The sequence below is a fragment of the Lottia gigantea genome (genome assembly GCF_000327385.1).
Source record: "Lottia gigantea unplaced genomic scaffold LOTGIsca_57, whole genome shotgun sequence".
NCBI classification, from domain to species: Eukaryota; Metazoa; Mollusca; class Gastropoda; family Lottiidae; genus Lottia; species Lottia gigantea.
In genome coordinates this window covers 1,440,170-1,458,650 of record NW_008709945.1, presented here as the reverse complement: position 1 = coordinate 1,458,650, position 18,481 = coordinate 1,440,170, and the positions used below count along the sequence as shown (strand labels likewise).

The 18,481-nt window shown below is 31.1% G+C and overlaps 2 protein-coding genes across 2 annotated transcripts; both read right to left on the bottom strand.

The window, feature by feature from the left end:
- Positions 1–3,951: 3,951 nt before the first annotated feature.
- On the bottom strand, positions 3,952–8,238 carry LOTGIDRAFT_194203 (hypothetical protein; the record flags this gene model as incomplete). The annotated part of the gene is made up of 5 exons (XM_009063401.1): positions 7,537–8,238; positions 5,600–5,746; positions 5,187–5,319; positions 4,489–4,656; positions 3,952–4,061 (listed from the first exon to the last, which is right to left on the bottom strand). Coding segments are annotated over exons 1-5 (792 nt in total), but the record flags the coding sequence as incomplete, so codon positions are not given.
- A 603-nt stretch (positions 8,239–8,841) lies between these two features.
- LOTGIDRAFT_64764 (hypothetical protein) lies at positions 8,842–13,329 on the bottom strand (the record flags this gene model as incomplete). The annotated part of the gene is made up of 2 exons (XM_009063286.1): positions 8,842–9,190; positions 13,037–13,329. Coding segments are annotated over 2 exons (642 nt in total), but the record flags the coding sequence as incomplete, so codon positions are not given.
- Positions 13,330–18,481: the final 5,152 nt, after the last annotated feature.

The window sequence follows — 18,481 nt, the reverse complement described above, 5'->3', positions numbered from 1 at the left end:
TGAACACTTTTTGAAATCGCATTTTGAAAATATACTAGTTGATTCAGGTCACATATACATGTATTCTAAATAATAATTCACAATATCAGTTATTTCATTTTCTGTTTGATTTGATTGATTACTTTTTGCCTTAAAAATCACTTGTAATTTGGAAAGTTATGCCAAACTGACTATGATTTTACAGATATTGTGAAGCATAGATATATATGTAGATTCAGGGACTTTTCAAAACATGATAGTACCATGGAATTTCCCTTATATGGGCTTTGTGATGTCATTAAATGCTAAATCACTTTAGTATTATGTTTGGGTTAGTCCTTTATGTTAAAAACATTTGAATCTATATAAGACTGTTAAAAGATTGAATTATGAAAGTTGTTAAATTGTAGTGTATTGGTTGTCATTTTGTACACTTGTAGTAGAAAATTAAAACAACTGAATCCATATTGATGTCTTTTTTCTTATTCTTATTGATCCAATATTCTATGACATGGTGAGCAAAGCATTCAGATTTAATCCATAGGCAGACAACTTAGTGTTGGTGATAGTGCACACTGAGCTCCACAGTTTTAGATTTACTACAAACCCCCATTTATCCTAAATGTCATGCTACAGATAGTGGGGTGAAATGTACAACAGTGGCTCTATCTAAATATTGTCTTAATTCCATCTACTAATAAAGCCACACTTAGATATGTTCATATTTATTTGTATATAGTTTCAACCGTGTAGCAGCCAAATTCCATACAATATATTCAATATAATAGTAGAAAGTCATCAATACACAATGGAATAGTTTTAATAGTCTACAGCAAACACTGAAATAGTTTTCAATAGTCTACAGTAAACACTGAAATAGTTTTCAATAGTCTACAGTAAACACTGGAATAGTTTTCAATAGTCTACAGTAATCACTGCAATAGTTTTCAATAGTATACAGTAAACACTGGAATAGTTTTCAATAGTCTACAGTAAACACTGGAATAGTTTTTAATAGTCTACAGTAAACACTGGAATAGTTTAAAATAGTCTACAGCAAACACTGAAATAGTTTTCAATAGTCTACATTAAACACTGGAATAGTTTTCAATAGTCTACAGCAAACACTGGGATAGTTTTTAATAGTCTACAGTAAACACTGGAATAGTTTAAAATAGTCTACAGCAAACACTGAAATAGTTTTCAATAGTCTACAGTAAACACTGAAATAGTTTTCAATAGTCTACAGTAAACACTGGAATAGTTTTCAATAGTCCACAGTAAACACTGAAATAGTTTTCAATAGTCTACAGTAAACACTGGAATAGTTTTCAATAGTCTACAGTAAACACTGGAATAGTTTTAAATAGTCTACAGCAAACACTGGAATAGTTTTCAATAGTCTACAGTAAACACTGGAATAGTTTTCAATAGTCTACAGTAAACACTGGAATAGTTTTCAATAGTCTACAGCAAACAATGAAATAGTTTTCAATAGTCAACAGTAAACACTGGAATAGTTTTCAATAGTCTACAGTAAACACTGGAATAGTTTTCAATAGTCTACAGTAAACACTGGAATAGTTTTCAATAGTCTACAGTAAACACTGGAATAGTTTTCAATAGTCTACAGCCAACACTGAAATAGTTTTTAATAGTCTACAGTAAACACTGAAATAGTTTTCAATAGTCTACAGTAAACACTGAAATATTTTTAATGGACGGAAACAACTGAATATCAAAATAAGATATCATAAAAACAACAGAATATTACTTATATAACATAATATGGGACGGATATACAAACTGCATATTTTTATTCTCCTTAAGGTTAGCTTTGCCAGCTGATACAACTTAATTCAAGCTATCAGTATCATCATTCAACATGAAAATCCAATGCTAAATTTAAGTTCTATCCCTTAGCATAATAATGTACACTTATATTATGTTCACATTAACTTTTAAGACTTTGTGAATCCTAGAATTGACAATGTAAAAATAATATGCTAATGCATAGGTATTTATGTTTGCTTTGATAATTCTTTATGACAAACTTTCATAGTTTAATGATGTTTTTAACAAATATTTAACGGACGGATTTAAATGAAGTGCATAATATTATCACTTGAAATCATCATATACTAAAAAGTAAATGATCACATTTGAATAAAAAAAATGATCACTTAGTTATCACACATTATACGATAAATGATCACAAATCAATAAGAAATGATAACTTAAAAATATCTTAATTATAAAGTAAATGATAATTTAAACTTATCACAAATGATAAAAAAATGATCACTTAAAAGTATCACAATTCAAAATTAAATAACTTTAAATTATCTTAATTATAAAATAAATGATAATTTAAAATTATTACAACATGATAAAGTCATTACCTTGATTAAATTTATCAAAATCAACAAATACAAATAATATCACAGATAAATCACTAAAATTACAATATTAACAAAATAATTAACAAATTAGGTGTAAGGTAGTTGATATTAGTAAATAAACAAATGGACACATGATTTTAATCCTTCCAAATTCCTATATTTAAAAACAGAATGTTGCACAATATCTAAACATTAAAACAAATCATATTCAAATCAAATAATAAAGTGTAAGAAGGTTTATTTCATATAATATATACTCTTACAGGTATTTGAGCACATTGTCAGCTTTCAAATAATGTACAGTATTAGAATAATTGTGAATATAATATGCATCGGAACTCTCCATTAAATCTGGAAAAAATTCGTCACTGTAAATAATCTGCACCTATTTGGATGAAAAATTCACAAAAGCCTAAAATTGAGTGGCGATTACAAGACCCTACCTTCCCAAAAAAAATGTTCTTCTAATTTCGCAAGTTGACAATATTTCTTATAAATTATAGAATTAGCATCCTTTAAACCCTTATTACATAATATATTATGAAAATACATCAAGTGAATACCCCTTGAAATATAAGTAAGAATATTTTTGGTATTATCAAATATAAAATATTGATTTATGTACATATCACAGTCTTATACAATACTCAGCACTCAATAGGAATGTTTACAAAACAATTTACAAAATATTACAAATATCGTCCAAAACATTTATTATTACAAAACAATGTTCAAAATATTACAAAACAATGTCCAAAATATTTCAAAACAATGTCCAAAATATTTCAATACAATGTCCAAAATATTTCAAAACAATGTCCAAAATATTTCAAAACAATGTCCTAATATTTCAAAACAATTTACAAAATATTACAAATATTGTCTAAAATTTTACAAAATGATAGAAATATCTTCAGCAAAAGTGTGAGCAAGCAATTTAGAGTTTTTTTAAATATTTAAAAATAATTTCTTATTCTGTCAATTTTCCAATTATTTTGAAGTTTTAAAGAAATGAAATTTGGTGATTTCAAAATTTCTGAAAAAGCCAATAAGAAGCATTGTACAGAATTATGCTTGACATTGCCTAACAACATTTGCATTAAGGACTTGGCTGGTTTTATCATTAGAGTTGTTCCTAATTTCTTCATCATTTCAAGCCAGCATGTTTATTTAGCAATTTATTTGATATATATATCACAAAACAATGGACGGATTTCAATTTTGAGACTTTTAATAAAAAGCAATATGGCGTATTAAACTATTTGTATAATTATTGTATAATTTCACTCTTTAAGATGCTTTATATGTCAATGCCACCATATTTGCAAAAGAATTAACTTGATATTACACATTTACAAAGGAGGGATTTAAAATTCGAGTTTCTAATTAAAAAAATATGGCAAATATCAAATTGTTCATCATTATAATCCATAAAACAATTTCACTCTTCAAGATGTTTCATCCTCCTGTCTTTAGCTTTCTGATAACTTTCAAAATTTTGAAGAGCTTCCTTCTCCAGTTCCTGCACTCTACCCCTTCGTTGCTTCTCAATAGAAATACTATCAGGGAAGTTCTTGGCTTCCCCATTAAATATAATCCATGGATGACTTAGTACATCTATAGAGGAATATCGTTTGGTTCTATCAACTACCAATAAATGACCTATTAAATTCTTTGCATCTGAAAAATCAATTTTCATAAGAACTTTACTAAATTAAGTTTTTTGACAAATTTAGTTATGAATATTTCAAAATATGCCAATGTATGTAGCATACAAAATTCAAAAAATATCAATATACAAAATTCAAAAAATATCAATATACAAAATTCAAAAAATATCAATATACAAAATTCAAAAAATATCAATATACAAAGTTCAAAAATATAAATCAGCATACAAAATTTGAAATCAATTTGAGGCAATGTTTTGATACGTTTTTCTTCCATAAAGCTGTGTCTATATATCATACAATTGCTAAATGCTATCTAAAGACTTTATTGTCTGCAAGGCGATTAGGTCTGACCTTTTATCAGCTTTCACCCCCTAATAACATCTTTTATCTACACTCAGGGTGTATCGAAATTAATACAGACAAAGGAAACTTACATAAAGAAGTGCCATCCCAATATGGCATCACAAACTCATATTCTCCTGCCTTTATCATAGCAAATAATTCAGTTTGTTTTCTATCAGGACTTCTAAATGGTGGAAAACCACATAATAATATATACATAATAACTCCTACAGCCCACATGTCAACTTCTAAACTATAACCTGTAAATAAAATCAAAGATCATACATAAACTGCTAAACAAATATTGCCCTTCAAGTTCCTGTAACACTTCAAAGAAAAATCAAAGTACCAAATCTTCTGTAATTCAACAAAAACCACAACAGTTTAAACAAATGGTTGACAGTTCTTTTTAGTAGCTTTTCATATATAAAATCGGAGGTTCAGTTCTTCTACAATTCAATAAAAATCACACAGTTTTCATTACTAGCTAGCTTTACTTGTTTCAGTACAAGTCAAAGTTCCAGTTGTTATACAGTTCAACAAAAACCATAAAAGTTTGATGGTCAATTCCAAGACATTATTAATATTCTAAAAAACAATACAGATATTGCTGAAATGAGTTCATTATGGTGATGTTTGGTTTGTCATCTGGGCATTCCTTTTGGAGAGTTCATATGCCTTAAAATTGTGAATACAGTGAAAAAGCATGGATAATGCACACCCCTTCTTACCCTAGGGATAATCTGGAAAACTAGGGGATTCTAGTTAATAATGTTAATTTAGGACTCACCTATTTCTGAGAGTATTTCAGGAGCAACATAAGTTGGTGTACCACAAACAGTATAGATTAAATCATTAACTTCCATGGCCAGACCAAAATCAGCTAGTTTTAATGATACAGTACCATCTTTATTTCTATGCACCTGTTGTCAAAATAATAATATGCAGGAATAGACAGGAATATTTCAATTCGTTAAATCCCTTTAAGAAATCCTTAAAAGTAAGTTTAGATCCTTGATTTCAGTCTGCCCTAGTTGTAAGTGGGTACAGATTATCTAGGAATGAGGATGGAAAAGGACAAGCTAGTAGAGAGGATCCTCATGAACCTAAATTGTAGTTCTCTTAAAATGTGATTGTTTCTTGTCTTTTTTTTTTAAACTGTGATGTCTTATGCCAAAGTTTATGTTCGTGTCTGCTACTTACCAATAAGTTTTCAGGTTTTAAGTCTCTATGTACAATGTTTCTAGAATGAAGGTAAAATAGAGCATTACACAGATCTTTGACCATCCTAGCTGCCTCAATTTCTGTAAATTTAACACTCTGTGTGATAGCATCGAATAAATCACCACCCTAAAATAAACCATTTAGTAACATGAAAGAAACGTAGGATTGGTTCCTGTCTCTAACACATTAAAAAAAAATTCAGACAAAAGCCCCACTGCAATTTTGAACCCAGACAAAAGACTTAGGACAAAAGGGCTTCTGAATAGAGGGGCTTTTGTCTGCCCACCGACTTATTTCAGATACTGTTTCTACCAGTGCCTACTTTTTTCAAAAAGATAATGCCAAAGTAACGTTATAAGATTTTTCTTTGTATTTAGTAATAGATTACTTCATACACATAATAATTAAGAAGATTAGGAGGTCTATAGTTGGTTCACACAAACCTAAAGTATGTTAAGTTGTGTTATAAAACAGTACCGTGAAATAACTATTGTATTGAGAGGTATAGAACATGACAAAATAAAAATTCCTTTACCTGGTTCAACACAGATTTTATAAAGACCTATTATAAATATAACAGCTACATAATAATATTATAAACTATAAACTCAATAAAGGGCAATAAACACATATTTATAAAGAGAAGGGACAAAGGCTTGTTATTATATAAGTGTTATATTATGGGACTTCAACCCAACGTCAAAGGAAATTAAACTTTTGTAATCTCCTCCTTAATGTATAAAATTTAATGTAAATCCACACAAGATTTATTGTTAAAATTTCCATTCAAACCTTAATATTAAAAGCACTTTTAAATGTTGTAAGAAATATTTGAACATAATTCTGGTAGTCCTTATTGCAGTTGATATAAGAATTTGCAGAAAGGTAGCCAACTGAAGAGTATCAACTATCTGTTTGTGGCTAGAATTGTCCTATGGTCTTTTCTCCAACATTTTTTTCCAAATTTAAGCCCAATGACTGTATTGAATTTTTTAATTTTTAATTTTTTTTAATTCATGTTCATCAGTTTCAAAACACTTGTCCACTTTTTCATTTACAGATTTCTCCTTTATACACAAGGATTGTTAATGTTTTAAATTGGACTCGTCATCTATCTTGTGAAGTTTAAATGTTAGAGTGTCCTTTAATAAATGTCTATTTATATCTGAAGATCACATAGCGTGAAACTCTGAGTAACAGCAACATGTTTTAAGATTTCTTTTTACATGTTAATAGATAAACCTTATACCAAATTGTCCTTTTGAAAAGGGATTAGGGTCACCTAAATATAAATTGGTTTTGTGAATGGAGTGAATGTTCTATTAACAGAAAGCTATGTTATAAATTAACATGTTAACATATCAAAGCAACAATCCTGTTATTAATGGGGTGAATTGAAAGTGGGAAAAAAAACATATAATTAACTCATTTTAGAAATCAGATTTGGATGAAAGAAATCTGTTTTTCTTTTTCTATAATTTGACTCTTATAACCTAAAAGTGTTTGGGGTTTGTTTTGAAAATTTGGGAAACCCTTGGAGGGAAATGTAAATGCACAATTTAAGATATTGAGCTGTGAAGGGGGGTTTATACACACTCTTAGAATATTGGTCTTAGTTGGTCTTAATTATAATTTGGCATTCATCTATTTGTTGTAGGTTCCTTAACTCATTTAAGATCTGACAACTTTTTTGCCAAATGAAGTTCAATCGACTACCAAAGAAAACTTCCAGTCATCTCTTAAGTTAATCATTATACAATATAGCTTAAAATCTAGATTTTATCTGAGTTAAGTTTCGAAAATAAGGTCCAGAACATTTAATTAATTGAATTTGTCTTCAGATCTGGTTTTAGTAATACCAGGAACTAATAGAATTTCAATCATCCTGATAATTGGTGCTAAATTAAATAGCTTACCTTGACAAGTTCCATAACCAGATAAAGCCTATCTCTAGTTTCAAACTCTTCATATAATTTCACAATATTAAAATGATTGCATTCCTTCATTATCTCAATCTCATTTTCAACCATGTGTTCTTTTCCCTTTAATTTACTTTTGTCAATCACTTTAATTCCAAATTCTTGCCCAGTACTACGCAGACGACTTTGTTTCACAACAGCAAAGTTTCCGTCACCTAAGACACGTCCCATTTCATATCTGGCAACAACATGTTCGTCTTTACTGATCTGACGTTCTAATTTAGTCCTACGTATCACTTTCGCTTTAGATTTTTTCCGAGATTTCTCATTTTCCTTGTCCTTGACTTTATCTTTTGTTTTTTCTGGAGCTGGTTTATTCTCGATGATATTTTCATCTATCTTTTCCTCAACCACAGATTTCTCCTTGATTTCAGCAGATTTTTCTTTTTCCTTTTCTTCCTCATTTTTAATTTTGTTGTCATCTACATCTTCCTTGATTTCGATCTGCTCAGCGACAGGTTTTTCAAGGTCATCTGTAACTTCTTCCCTTTTTTCTTGATCAGTTTTCTCTTTCTCAGGTTCATCATTTTCTTTTTCAGTTGATTTTGTTGTTGTCAATTCTTTTTCGATTGATTCTGTTGTTGTTAATTCTTTTGCTTCAGCTTCCTGGTTTTGCTTTTCTTCTTGTTCTTTCAATTCCTTTTCTTTGGCCTCCCTTTCGGCTTTTTCTGCTCTTTCCGCCTCTTCTTTTCGCTTCCTGGCAGCCTTTTCTGCTTTCATTCTTTGCTCTTCCTGTTCCAGCTTCACTCTCCTTTCTTCCTGTTCTTGATGAAGCTGTTGATCTGTTTCCCTTTTCCTCTGTTCTTCAGCCTGCTCTTTTAATCTCCTACTCTCTTCTTTTCTTCTTCTCTTTGCCTCCTCCAGAGCTTTATAAGAATTTATTTGTTCCAAGGGAATTAATCCTTTCTTCCTTTTTTCATCTTCAATAGCTCTTTGTTCTGCTTCTCCTTGTTTTTGTTGTCGTCTGCGCAGCTTAGCTTCCTTAGTTTTCGATGACGATGGGAAAGTATCCTGATCTTGAGCAATTTCTTTACTATTTCTAGTCGCACCTTCGTTTATATTAGTGTCCGAGTCACGATGCGAGGAATCGCTAGGTTCCGCAAAACCACTGTCACGTTTATCAGTTGTGGGATGAGCCTCGATTTCCCTCGCTTCACGCTTTTTCTGATACTTATCCCAACTTTTCATTATACTTTTATGTTGAGACTCATCAGGATAAAGTTCCTGAATTATCTGTTGTACCTGATCCACAGAGAATTGTTCATACCCTACCCCTATAAATACATCATCATTACGAAAAAAGTCTGACACACTTTGTACTGCTTTGCCTTTTATTGTATAAAGTTTGTTCACTTTGTGACTCCTTCCTTTCGCAGTAAACGCTTCCGAAATATCACACATCAACTGCTCAAAGGACTGAACACTCCTCCTATTCAGAAGAATTTTCACGTTACTCCTTGGTGCCACGCCATTTCTGACCACAGTAATGACCTTGGGTTTGTTACTTCCGTAATTATCAGAGGTAGAAAATTTATGAGGCGAGGTTCCTGATGGACCAGACCATCTTTTATTAGAGTATGAACCGTGAGTCCTAAAATATCTACTAGGAGCAAAAGCATTGTTGGAATATCCTTGGTATCTTCCATGTGATATGTCTCCACCAAGTTGAAAATTGGAACTTTTGACTGGTTTAGCTGAAAGTAAAAATATATCATTGATTGATAATGGTTCATTAAGTAGGCTGCAGATCAAATAAGATTGAAAATCAAAATATAAATGCCTTCTTAGGTTTATACAAATATCGAATAGTTTGCAAAACTTTTTCAATCTTGTAATTTTATCAATGGAACTGAACTTAAACCAGTAACTATCACACCGGGCTTTTTATTTTCTAATTCATTGCTGAAGATCAAATAAGATTGATATTTAAAATATGAATGACTCTAAGGTTCATACAAATATCGACAATTTGATTAATACTCATAAATTTTTCAATCTTAAAAATCTATTGACTGAATTGGAAATCTTTAAGATTCGGTGAATGAGTGAAAATAAATCAAAACAAAACAAATAAATTTGAAAATCTTTGAAACAAAAAAGATCATTAAAAAAAAGTCAGGGCAACTTTAAAATAAATTCTTTACAATATATCATATCCTCATGAGAACTGATTAAAGATTATTATTCCAACCAACAGGACAGTGACCGACACACCCTTGACAACATTTAATTATCTCCAACTCAACTATATACACAATACTATATATCACTCATTAATTATACATCTTAATTAACTTTCTTACTTCCTATCTGTAACCTAATGAAGAACACGTTTGGATCTAAGCCATGACTGTTTACTTTCACTCGAGTTCGTTTTCTTTGAGACTGTATGTATGGACTAGCAAATATATCAGGAAGCATCCTGATAAAATACAATGTGATTGTCACAGATAAAAATCTTCCACAAAAGTACTGGTTTTAGTCACATGACTTGTAAAATGAAAGACAAATGTAAACTAATGCTCTATGGCATAATTCCAATCATGAATCCAAAATTAAATCCATTTTCAAATGACATAATCGTAATCCACAATACTATAAATCCAAAAAACTGATAACTTTGTGTTTCACAACTCAAAACACCTTGTTAAAAGGCGAAAATGTTTTGACAGATAATTTAATGTAAAGAACCAATAACAAGTTGATTGGAAGATTGACAAGTGACATGCAAGTATTAAAAATATGATCAACAATTCACTGATTCCGATTCAATTAAAAAATCACTTAAATGTCATTCAAATTCACTGAAGCTCTCTAGTGATTAAAAGGCGTTATTGAGAAATATTCCCAAGACACCAGCCTAAAGAAAACCTCATTATACCCCACACAATAGATTGTGTTTGCTTTCAATAATTTACAAGTAACGGGTATTCTCCCAGGTAATTCAATAGAAAAAGACGTTTATTAAACCTTTAATAATGGCGTAAAAAAAAAACACCAAGGTGGTAAATTGCTTTTTATACCTCGCCTAGTGGGTCAATTATATTCATATATTATCTCATCTAAGCAAATTTACATACAAATCCTATTTATGAGCGTTCATTGACACAACATACGTTGCTCTTAAAGAATAGACTGAAAGAGGTTGACCTCTTAACAGGGTCTTGAGGTCAGTTGTACTAGATCAAAATTATCGCGGAAGAAAAGTGGAAAAGGGAAAAGGTGACTAGGCTAAAGTTTGCTGAGGACTATGTGCTTTATACCTCAATGATGTCAGCAAATTCCAATCTTTATGAAACTAAAATCATGGCTCACTAAGTAGTATTTAGGACTATAAAAATAGGACTCAAAACATAGATATAGCAAAGCGTGAGGTACAATAAATAAAGGGTTCAAGGGTATCAAGGATAGGTCCTTAAAAAAACAGTGGGTAACACAATATTATGGTATACTACACCTGGGTTTTATTGTATTGTACACAATGTTTCAACAAGCTATATTGTCATCATCAAGTTATAGATCGAAGCATATCAACTCAAAAACAGTATCACTCAAACAAACATGTTGAATATTTAATCCGACTGATTTTTTCTAACTAGATAAAAAATCTTTTTCGTGAATTCTTCCCCTTTGTTCTTTGAAAGTCACGATAAAACAGCAAAAGACTATTTGAAAAAAAAGTTTCATCAAAATTAACATGAGACATGTGAATTTGTCCTGTGTCATTATACTCAAGTCAACTCAAGTGAAGTTATGCTTAAAAATTGTCTAAGAAATGAAAGGAAATTCACTTTTAAAAGAATCGATATCTAGTCTCGCCTGCTGCAATATAGATGAGCAGGTGCAGTAGAGCAAAGGAATCAAGAAGTTGTTGAGCCTCCACACTCTTCAAAAAGCCAAGGCTAAATATGCATTTACTGACCCAAGTATGTACCTTAATCTTACATTGAGTTGCTCTGTAATGACTGGCACCCCCACCCATTCCCCTTCTAAACCTATGTGTCTGTACCAAAATAACCAACAACACTTAATATATCTAGAACAAGATCCTGATTGTTATCTTGTAAACATGGCTATTTCTTTCTTTTCTCTGTCCCCTAAGGCTCAGTCTGTCGGAATACCCTAGTGTTTGCTCAGTCTGTCAGCCAATTTTATTGAGTTTTTTTGTTTTTTTTAGCCGGAATACACTTGTGTGTCTGCTGCAATAGACCAGGCCCAGCCCATTGTGGTAAACGCTTATCGAATATTCTTTTATACAAGACTCCCTAGTGTGTCTGCTGCAATAAACGCTGAATACTACCTTGTTAATCACACTGAATCCTAATCAACAAAATGTCATGGACTGAATCAATAGTATTTAAGAGTAAAATAGAAATAATAACTCGACAGGTAATTATGATTGACAATGTGTTTACAATGATGCATTATAATCAAGCAGGGTGTTAATAATAGAACCATGAAAATCAATAACAATATCAAGTCTGTATATTTCAGACTGACAATACAGAACAATGGAAGATCCTGATACCTGTAGGATATGAAGCAATTTATTAGTAGAATTTGTGGAAGAAGGTATTGAACTAAAAGGTTGAGTTTTCTTGCAAGTCTGTGTTCTATGGCTATGAGAATGTCTTTGGAATTATAATGTAACCTCCAGGATAGGAAGCAATCTATTAATAGTATTGCAGGAACTGCGGGTTGAGTTTTCCTGAATGTTAGTGTTCATATCCCGCCGAAGATAAGACGATGAACCTGAGGACAATTGTAGAAATACAAAAATAAAGAGGATTATCCCCAAAAGGCAATTGCAATCATTCTTATGGTTTCAAAGACACGGAAGAAAAATCATTTACAACAACATCAATAACCTTGGTAATCCTCATATCTGATCTACAAATTATTGTAAATTGTAAAGAGGTTTTCTAAATTTGGATGCTTATCACTGAGAGCATTAATTTGCACCATTCCATTTTTTAATCAGACATCTGTGGTTCCTGCAATTCCACTAAAACTAAATGTTTTATGACGTCATCCCCGCAAAATTTGCTTGTAACAAATAAGACCTTGGGTGTCATAAAACACTCAGTTCTTTAAAATCCCTTTAAAACTGCTGAGTTTATACACTTATCATATACTGGACTCTTGTTGTGTTCACTCATAGCAACACAAACTACCTATGGCCCAAATCCAGAAGTCAACATTTATTCTACTAATTGACTAGTGCATCATAGAATTTGTTTATTCAATTTTGTCCTCTATGAATGCCAAGATGACAAAATCTCTAACTCTCTTCCAGCTTTTTGTTGGAATGGCAGACCAGTTTACTATTTCGCATTGACCCAACATATTTTTTTTTTGGCCGTGCTTGAACACAATTTTTAAAATCCTTATTAATAACAGAAAATTTAAAGTATAGTAAAAATATAAGTACTTACACATTGACCAAACTTCCATGTCAGTACTACCATATTTAATAGATTTAAACCCTTCGAAACCAGCAGCCACATACCAATCTCCATCTTGTAAATCATCAACATCAGTGATTCGCTGGCCATGTTTTTCATAAAGCTGTCGTACACCGTATGGAAGATTTAAATTAGATGGTAGTTTTCCAGTGAGTTCATTTAACAAATCGTTGAAATTATAATATCTATTTGGAGTGACAAACATTTTCTTTCCTTTAAAATAGCGGTCTCCGTTAACATAGAAGTTGACCCTCCTCGGTCGTCTGGGGTCTTTGCCTCTATCATCTTGAAGATCATATTGCTGACGTTGGGGAGATCCACTCTCAGCATTTGACCTCATTACTGAATTCATTTGTCTATTTTTTATTTATTTCTCCAGGTTTTCAAATAACATTTTGGTGTACCAGCCTTCATCTAAAAAATAAAAAATGGAGAAATCAAAATACCATGTGAACTCTCTGAAGATTAAATGCTAAATTTATAATCACAATGACAGAGATTGATGTGTTTCACCAACATTTCAAATAAATCACCAACATTTCAAATAAATCACCACTCCTCAAGTAATTCAACATCCTTTCAAATAAGTCACAAATAAAGTCACTATCCTTTCAAAATAAGTCACAAATAAAGTCACTATCCTTTCAAAATAAGTCACAAATAAAGTCACTATCCTTTCAAATAAGTCACAAATAAAGTCACTATCCTTTCAAAATAAGTCACAAATAAAGTCACTATCCTTTCAAATAAGTCACAAATAAGTCACTATCCTTTCAAAATAAGTCACAAATAAAGTCACTATCCTTTCAAATAAGTCACAAATAAAGTCACTATCCTTTCAAAATAAGTCACAAATAAAGTCACTATCCTTTCAAATAAGTCACAAATAAGTCACTATCCTTTCAAAATAAGTCACAAATAAGTCACTATCCTTTCAAAATAAGTCACAAATAAAGTCACTAACCTTTCAAATAAGTCAGCAACCATTCAAATACATCACCACTCCTCCAATAGGTCACCAGTCTTTCAAATAAGTCACAAATAAGTCACCATCCTTTCAAATATTTAACCAACCTTTCATGTAAATCACAAATAAGTCGCCAGCCTTTCAAAAAAGTCACAGATAGTCACTATCCTTTCAAATAAGTCAGCAACCATTCAAATAAGTCAGCAATCTTTCAAATACATCACCACTACTCAAATAAGTCACTAGCCTTTCAGATAAGTCACCAACATTTCAAATAAGTCACCAACTATTCAAATATGTCACAAATAAGTCACCAACCTTTCGAATAAGTCACCAACCTTTCAAAAAAATTAGCAAACATTCAAATAAGTCACCAGCCTCACAAATAAGTCACCAGCCTTCAGAATAAATCACAAGCCTCACTGAAAAGTCTGGTAGGGCTCACAAAAAATCCAAACCAAATAATCAAATAAATCACCACAGTATCTAAAGCTATATACTACTCATTCCAATCTATAAAATATTGTTAGCAACTGTATATTTATACAAAGTCTAGAATGGTAGAATAATTATATAGACATTATCTAACTTGTTTTCTGATAATTTTATCCAATCAAATATTCTATAGAACCTTGAAACACTTCATTATCATTCTATCTGGTATATCAATAAATTTCATTTATTACGATTCTTTCAAGTCTGAGCTACATTAAGTAAATATTATGTGAAATAAACATTATCAGCTATATGGACTCTCTAAAAGGAATGTTTGGTTAACAAACAGAATCGCAGTGGAAGGGTATACAAAATTTTGCTCTGTTGCAAGTTAATTAGATAAGTTTAGGGAATAAGTTTAGTTGGTAAAAAGATATGGTAAAATAAATATATTAGAATTGGCAGTCCGATATCAAATAGTTTGACAAGTTGCCAAGTTACTATTGTTGTCTAAGATTGGTATATACATTGATCAGTTTACATATAACTTATTGATTTATAATATTGACTATTGACTATTGATCAGTATAGAAGATATTGTCCATATACTTTTCTTACATTGTATATTTATCTATGACAATCCTTATTTTCATAGCTGACAAATTTCAATTATTTCAGTTTTGGAAAAACAACTACATGTACTATTTGACCTTGGTAATTCCTTACTAAGCCTCAAAGTGAAACGAAAAAAATATTTTGTTATGTCAAGGGCAATAACTATAGAAATAGTTACTGAACAAACAAATGAGAACTACCTGTATTATAGTTTGGTGTACATGTATATTGATTGACAGTAAACTGTACAGTTCTGGAAAGAAATCTGGATCTCAAGAACACCAAATCTTATGGATAAAGATGTAAGAGAGCTGACATCAAATATTTTAAATCAAATTCAGAAACATCCTCCTTTCAATGAACAAACATCTTTATACTTTTAGAAATGTCTTCAATTCTCAATTAGGTCATTCTCAGAATGGTTAAAAAATTGCATTTCAGCTTTAGCTGCATTTCTTTTACTTTTACAAGTCATTTGTCTTAATTCAAGAACAATAAATTTTGATTCCCTTTGATGAAAGATCAACAATCAAAATCTTACCAATACGAAAAAGCATGTCATATCTTTTCTAAAAAACTATATCAAACTATAAAATAATTTAGAGTAATATTGCTCCATACACCGTATTTAAATATCTGAATACTTGACCTTCCCGTGGTTATAGAAATAACATGTCAAGACTACTGGTAGCTTAATCTCATGATAATAATTATTGGCTTATCATTATGATATTGACATAAAGAATTTATAGTTTGTCTTAGTATTATTCTTATCTAATCTAGGCAGTCTGCAGATCGATCACAGCGTAGGTTGAGTTAGTATCACGACTGGGGGATATTGGTTCAAGCAAATATCACAATATTTATCATTTATATATCACAATATGAGATATATAGCGATACTTCTTAAATATAGTTTATACTGATATTTGAAAAAATATATTATTTTGTTCATCAACAAATGTTAAATTTGAGAAAACCGTGAATGCATATAAAAAATTACCCTGCCTTTAATGGCATGGAAAAATACATTTATATCAGCATTGTGTACAAACTAAGCCTTCATTCGTCATACTACCTCGGTGCTGTGTTAATACCAGTGATGAAAATTACATATTCATAGATAATTATTGTCCAATCAAAATTGGCTCTGGAATCTTTGTAGGAAATTTCAGCCAAACCACTCATTATGACGCTATGTAAACAAAACTAAATCAGCGTGTCATTAAATGTTTTGATTAATATGTACGATACAGAATTAAGTAAGATGTTCGGTTAAGAATTGAAGCTGATAGAAAATCAAACCTTTGGAATATTTACTGTGGAAAGTGGAAAGAATGTATATTTATCTCTTCAAACGAGTGGTAGCAAATCGATTATGTCTTTTATTTTCCCGACTTCATTTCTGTGCACCGATCTGATTGGTCAGATTTAAATAGCCCAAATCTTATTTCCATGCTCACAAACCGAAGTGGGCTTAGTTTAATATGGGTTAATAAGACCATGTGAAAACCCGTATTCGGGATACGATACTATATCGAACCATACTCTAAACATATAATTTGTGGCCTAACATAAAATTGTTATTTGATCAAATAGAGTTTATGTTAACAAAGATTGATCATGTGTGTCTACAAAAGGTGACAATTCAAATCATTGTCACTCCTTTAAAGGGATAGATTGCCATTTTTGGGGGTTGATTTGAGATTGGAATTTATGTAAATAGTCTTCAGAAGTACTCTAAATTTTTAAAAATTGCATAATTCCTTCAAAACAACCTCAAACTAGGAATTTTATTTTCTTTTTCTAAATATGTTGTTTCTATAATATTTTGCAGAGGATCAAGAAATGATAATGTAAATATCAAACACAGATAATTCTGGACACACATGGATTTGAGGGCTCAAATTTCGGCAGTAAGCTGTTATCACTATTACAGCTTAGCTTGGCTAAAAAATTCCTGTTTCTGAGACTAAGATAAGATTGGTCAAATGGATGGCGCTCCTGTCCCTCTAACTTGAAAAATATTATTTTGACCTAACATAAAATATAGTTTAATAAAATTTTTAGATTAACATTCTTATTCATTACCCAAAAATAAAAAACAAAATCAGAATTAGAAATTTTTATCCATGTAATAATTTCTGTTATGTTGTTATTGATATAAAAAATTCATTAGAAACATCTTGGGGATTGTCAAATGAAGGCTAACCTTTATAAAATGTGACAAAAAAAATTATTATGAAATAATAGTAGGCTGTCGGTCGTTTTGGGTTTGGTTTGGTTTAGAATAGAGTTGGAATTTGCTACAAGACTTTTCTTAAAAAGCACAAACTTTTCTCATCCAATCTAATGATGATACCGCTCGCTTTAGTGCGACAGTGACTTGACAGCCGTAATTATTTGTTTGCCATAGAAACCAACACTTTAAATCGCCTCTTGAATAATAACGTGCCGCACGGACAGGAAATTGTAACTAAACCACGTCAAAATTATTCAGATTGCATTTTTAGATCATAAAGTTTACTTACATTTATCCGAAACTTGACAAATTTTAACGAAATAGACGATATTTGGCCGCTAATTGTGGATATTGATGTCGGCCATCTTGTTTACCTGTGTGACCTAATTCATTAACATAACGGGCTGGATTTGATTATATCAGACCGTTTCTACTTTTTCGATTTACCAGTCCTTTTTCATTGAAATGATTTTAAACGATGACGACTGGATATCAGAAATTTGCTTAGATAATTGGCTTTTAAACAAATAGATCTAATGCAATTTCCAGGTAGAATATGAAAGAAGAAAAAATACGGCGATTCATTTTTACATTACACTTTTTTAAAATCAAAGCTAAAATAAGCTTTAATTGGACGTGAATCTTCGATTCCATTAGACTAATTTGGAGCTGACAAGTTGAAAGAGATATAGGGCCTAATAACCAATCGACTCGACTCAACTCGACTCAAATCATTCAACTGTAGTCTGTACTTTGTTGAATGTTGTAAGCTTGGCCAGTTCTGTTCTGTCCTGTCATAAGGTTGACTCTTCTTTTTCAGCTTATACTAAAAAAAAACCTTCTCAAAACCTAAATCTATAATTTTTACGATATTTCGGAGGATATTTATCTCGTTTTCTTTACCATGGAACTATTATTACAACTCTTTGTCTCTATAAAGTCTACCACTGGTACCGTAACACTGGCTACTTTGGTTTCTTTGTGGTCTGATTTATTTTAAGTTTGTGATTATCTCCCCCTTAGTGTGTCAGGGGAGGTAATTAATTTTCCAACCAATCGTTAGCGAGAATTGTTCAAGATGGCGGCGCCCAGAAGCAAATTTTGGTAGTGTTGTTTTTGGTATGATGTCCAAATTTTAGATAATCTGTGTTATTTTGC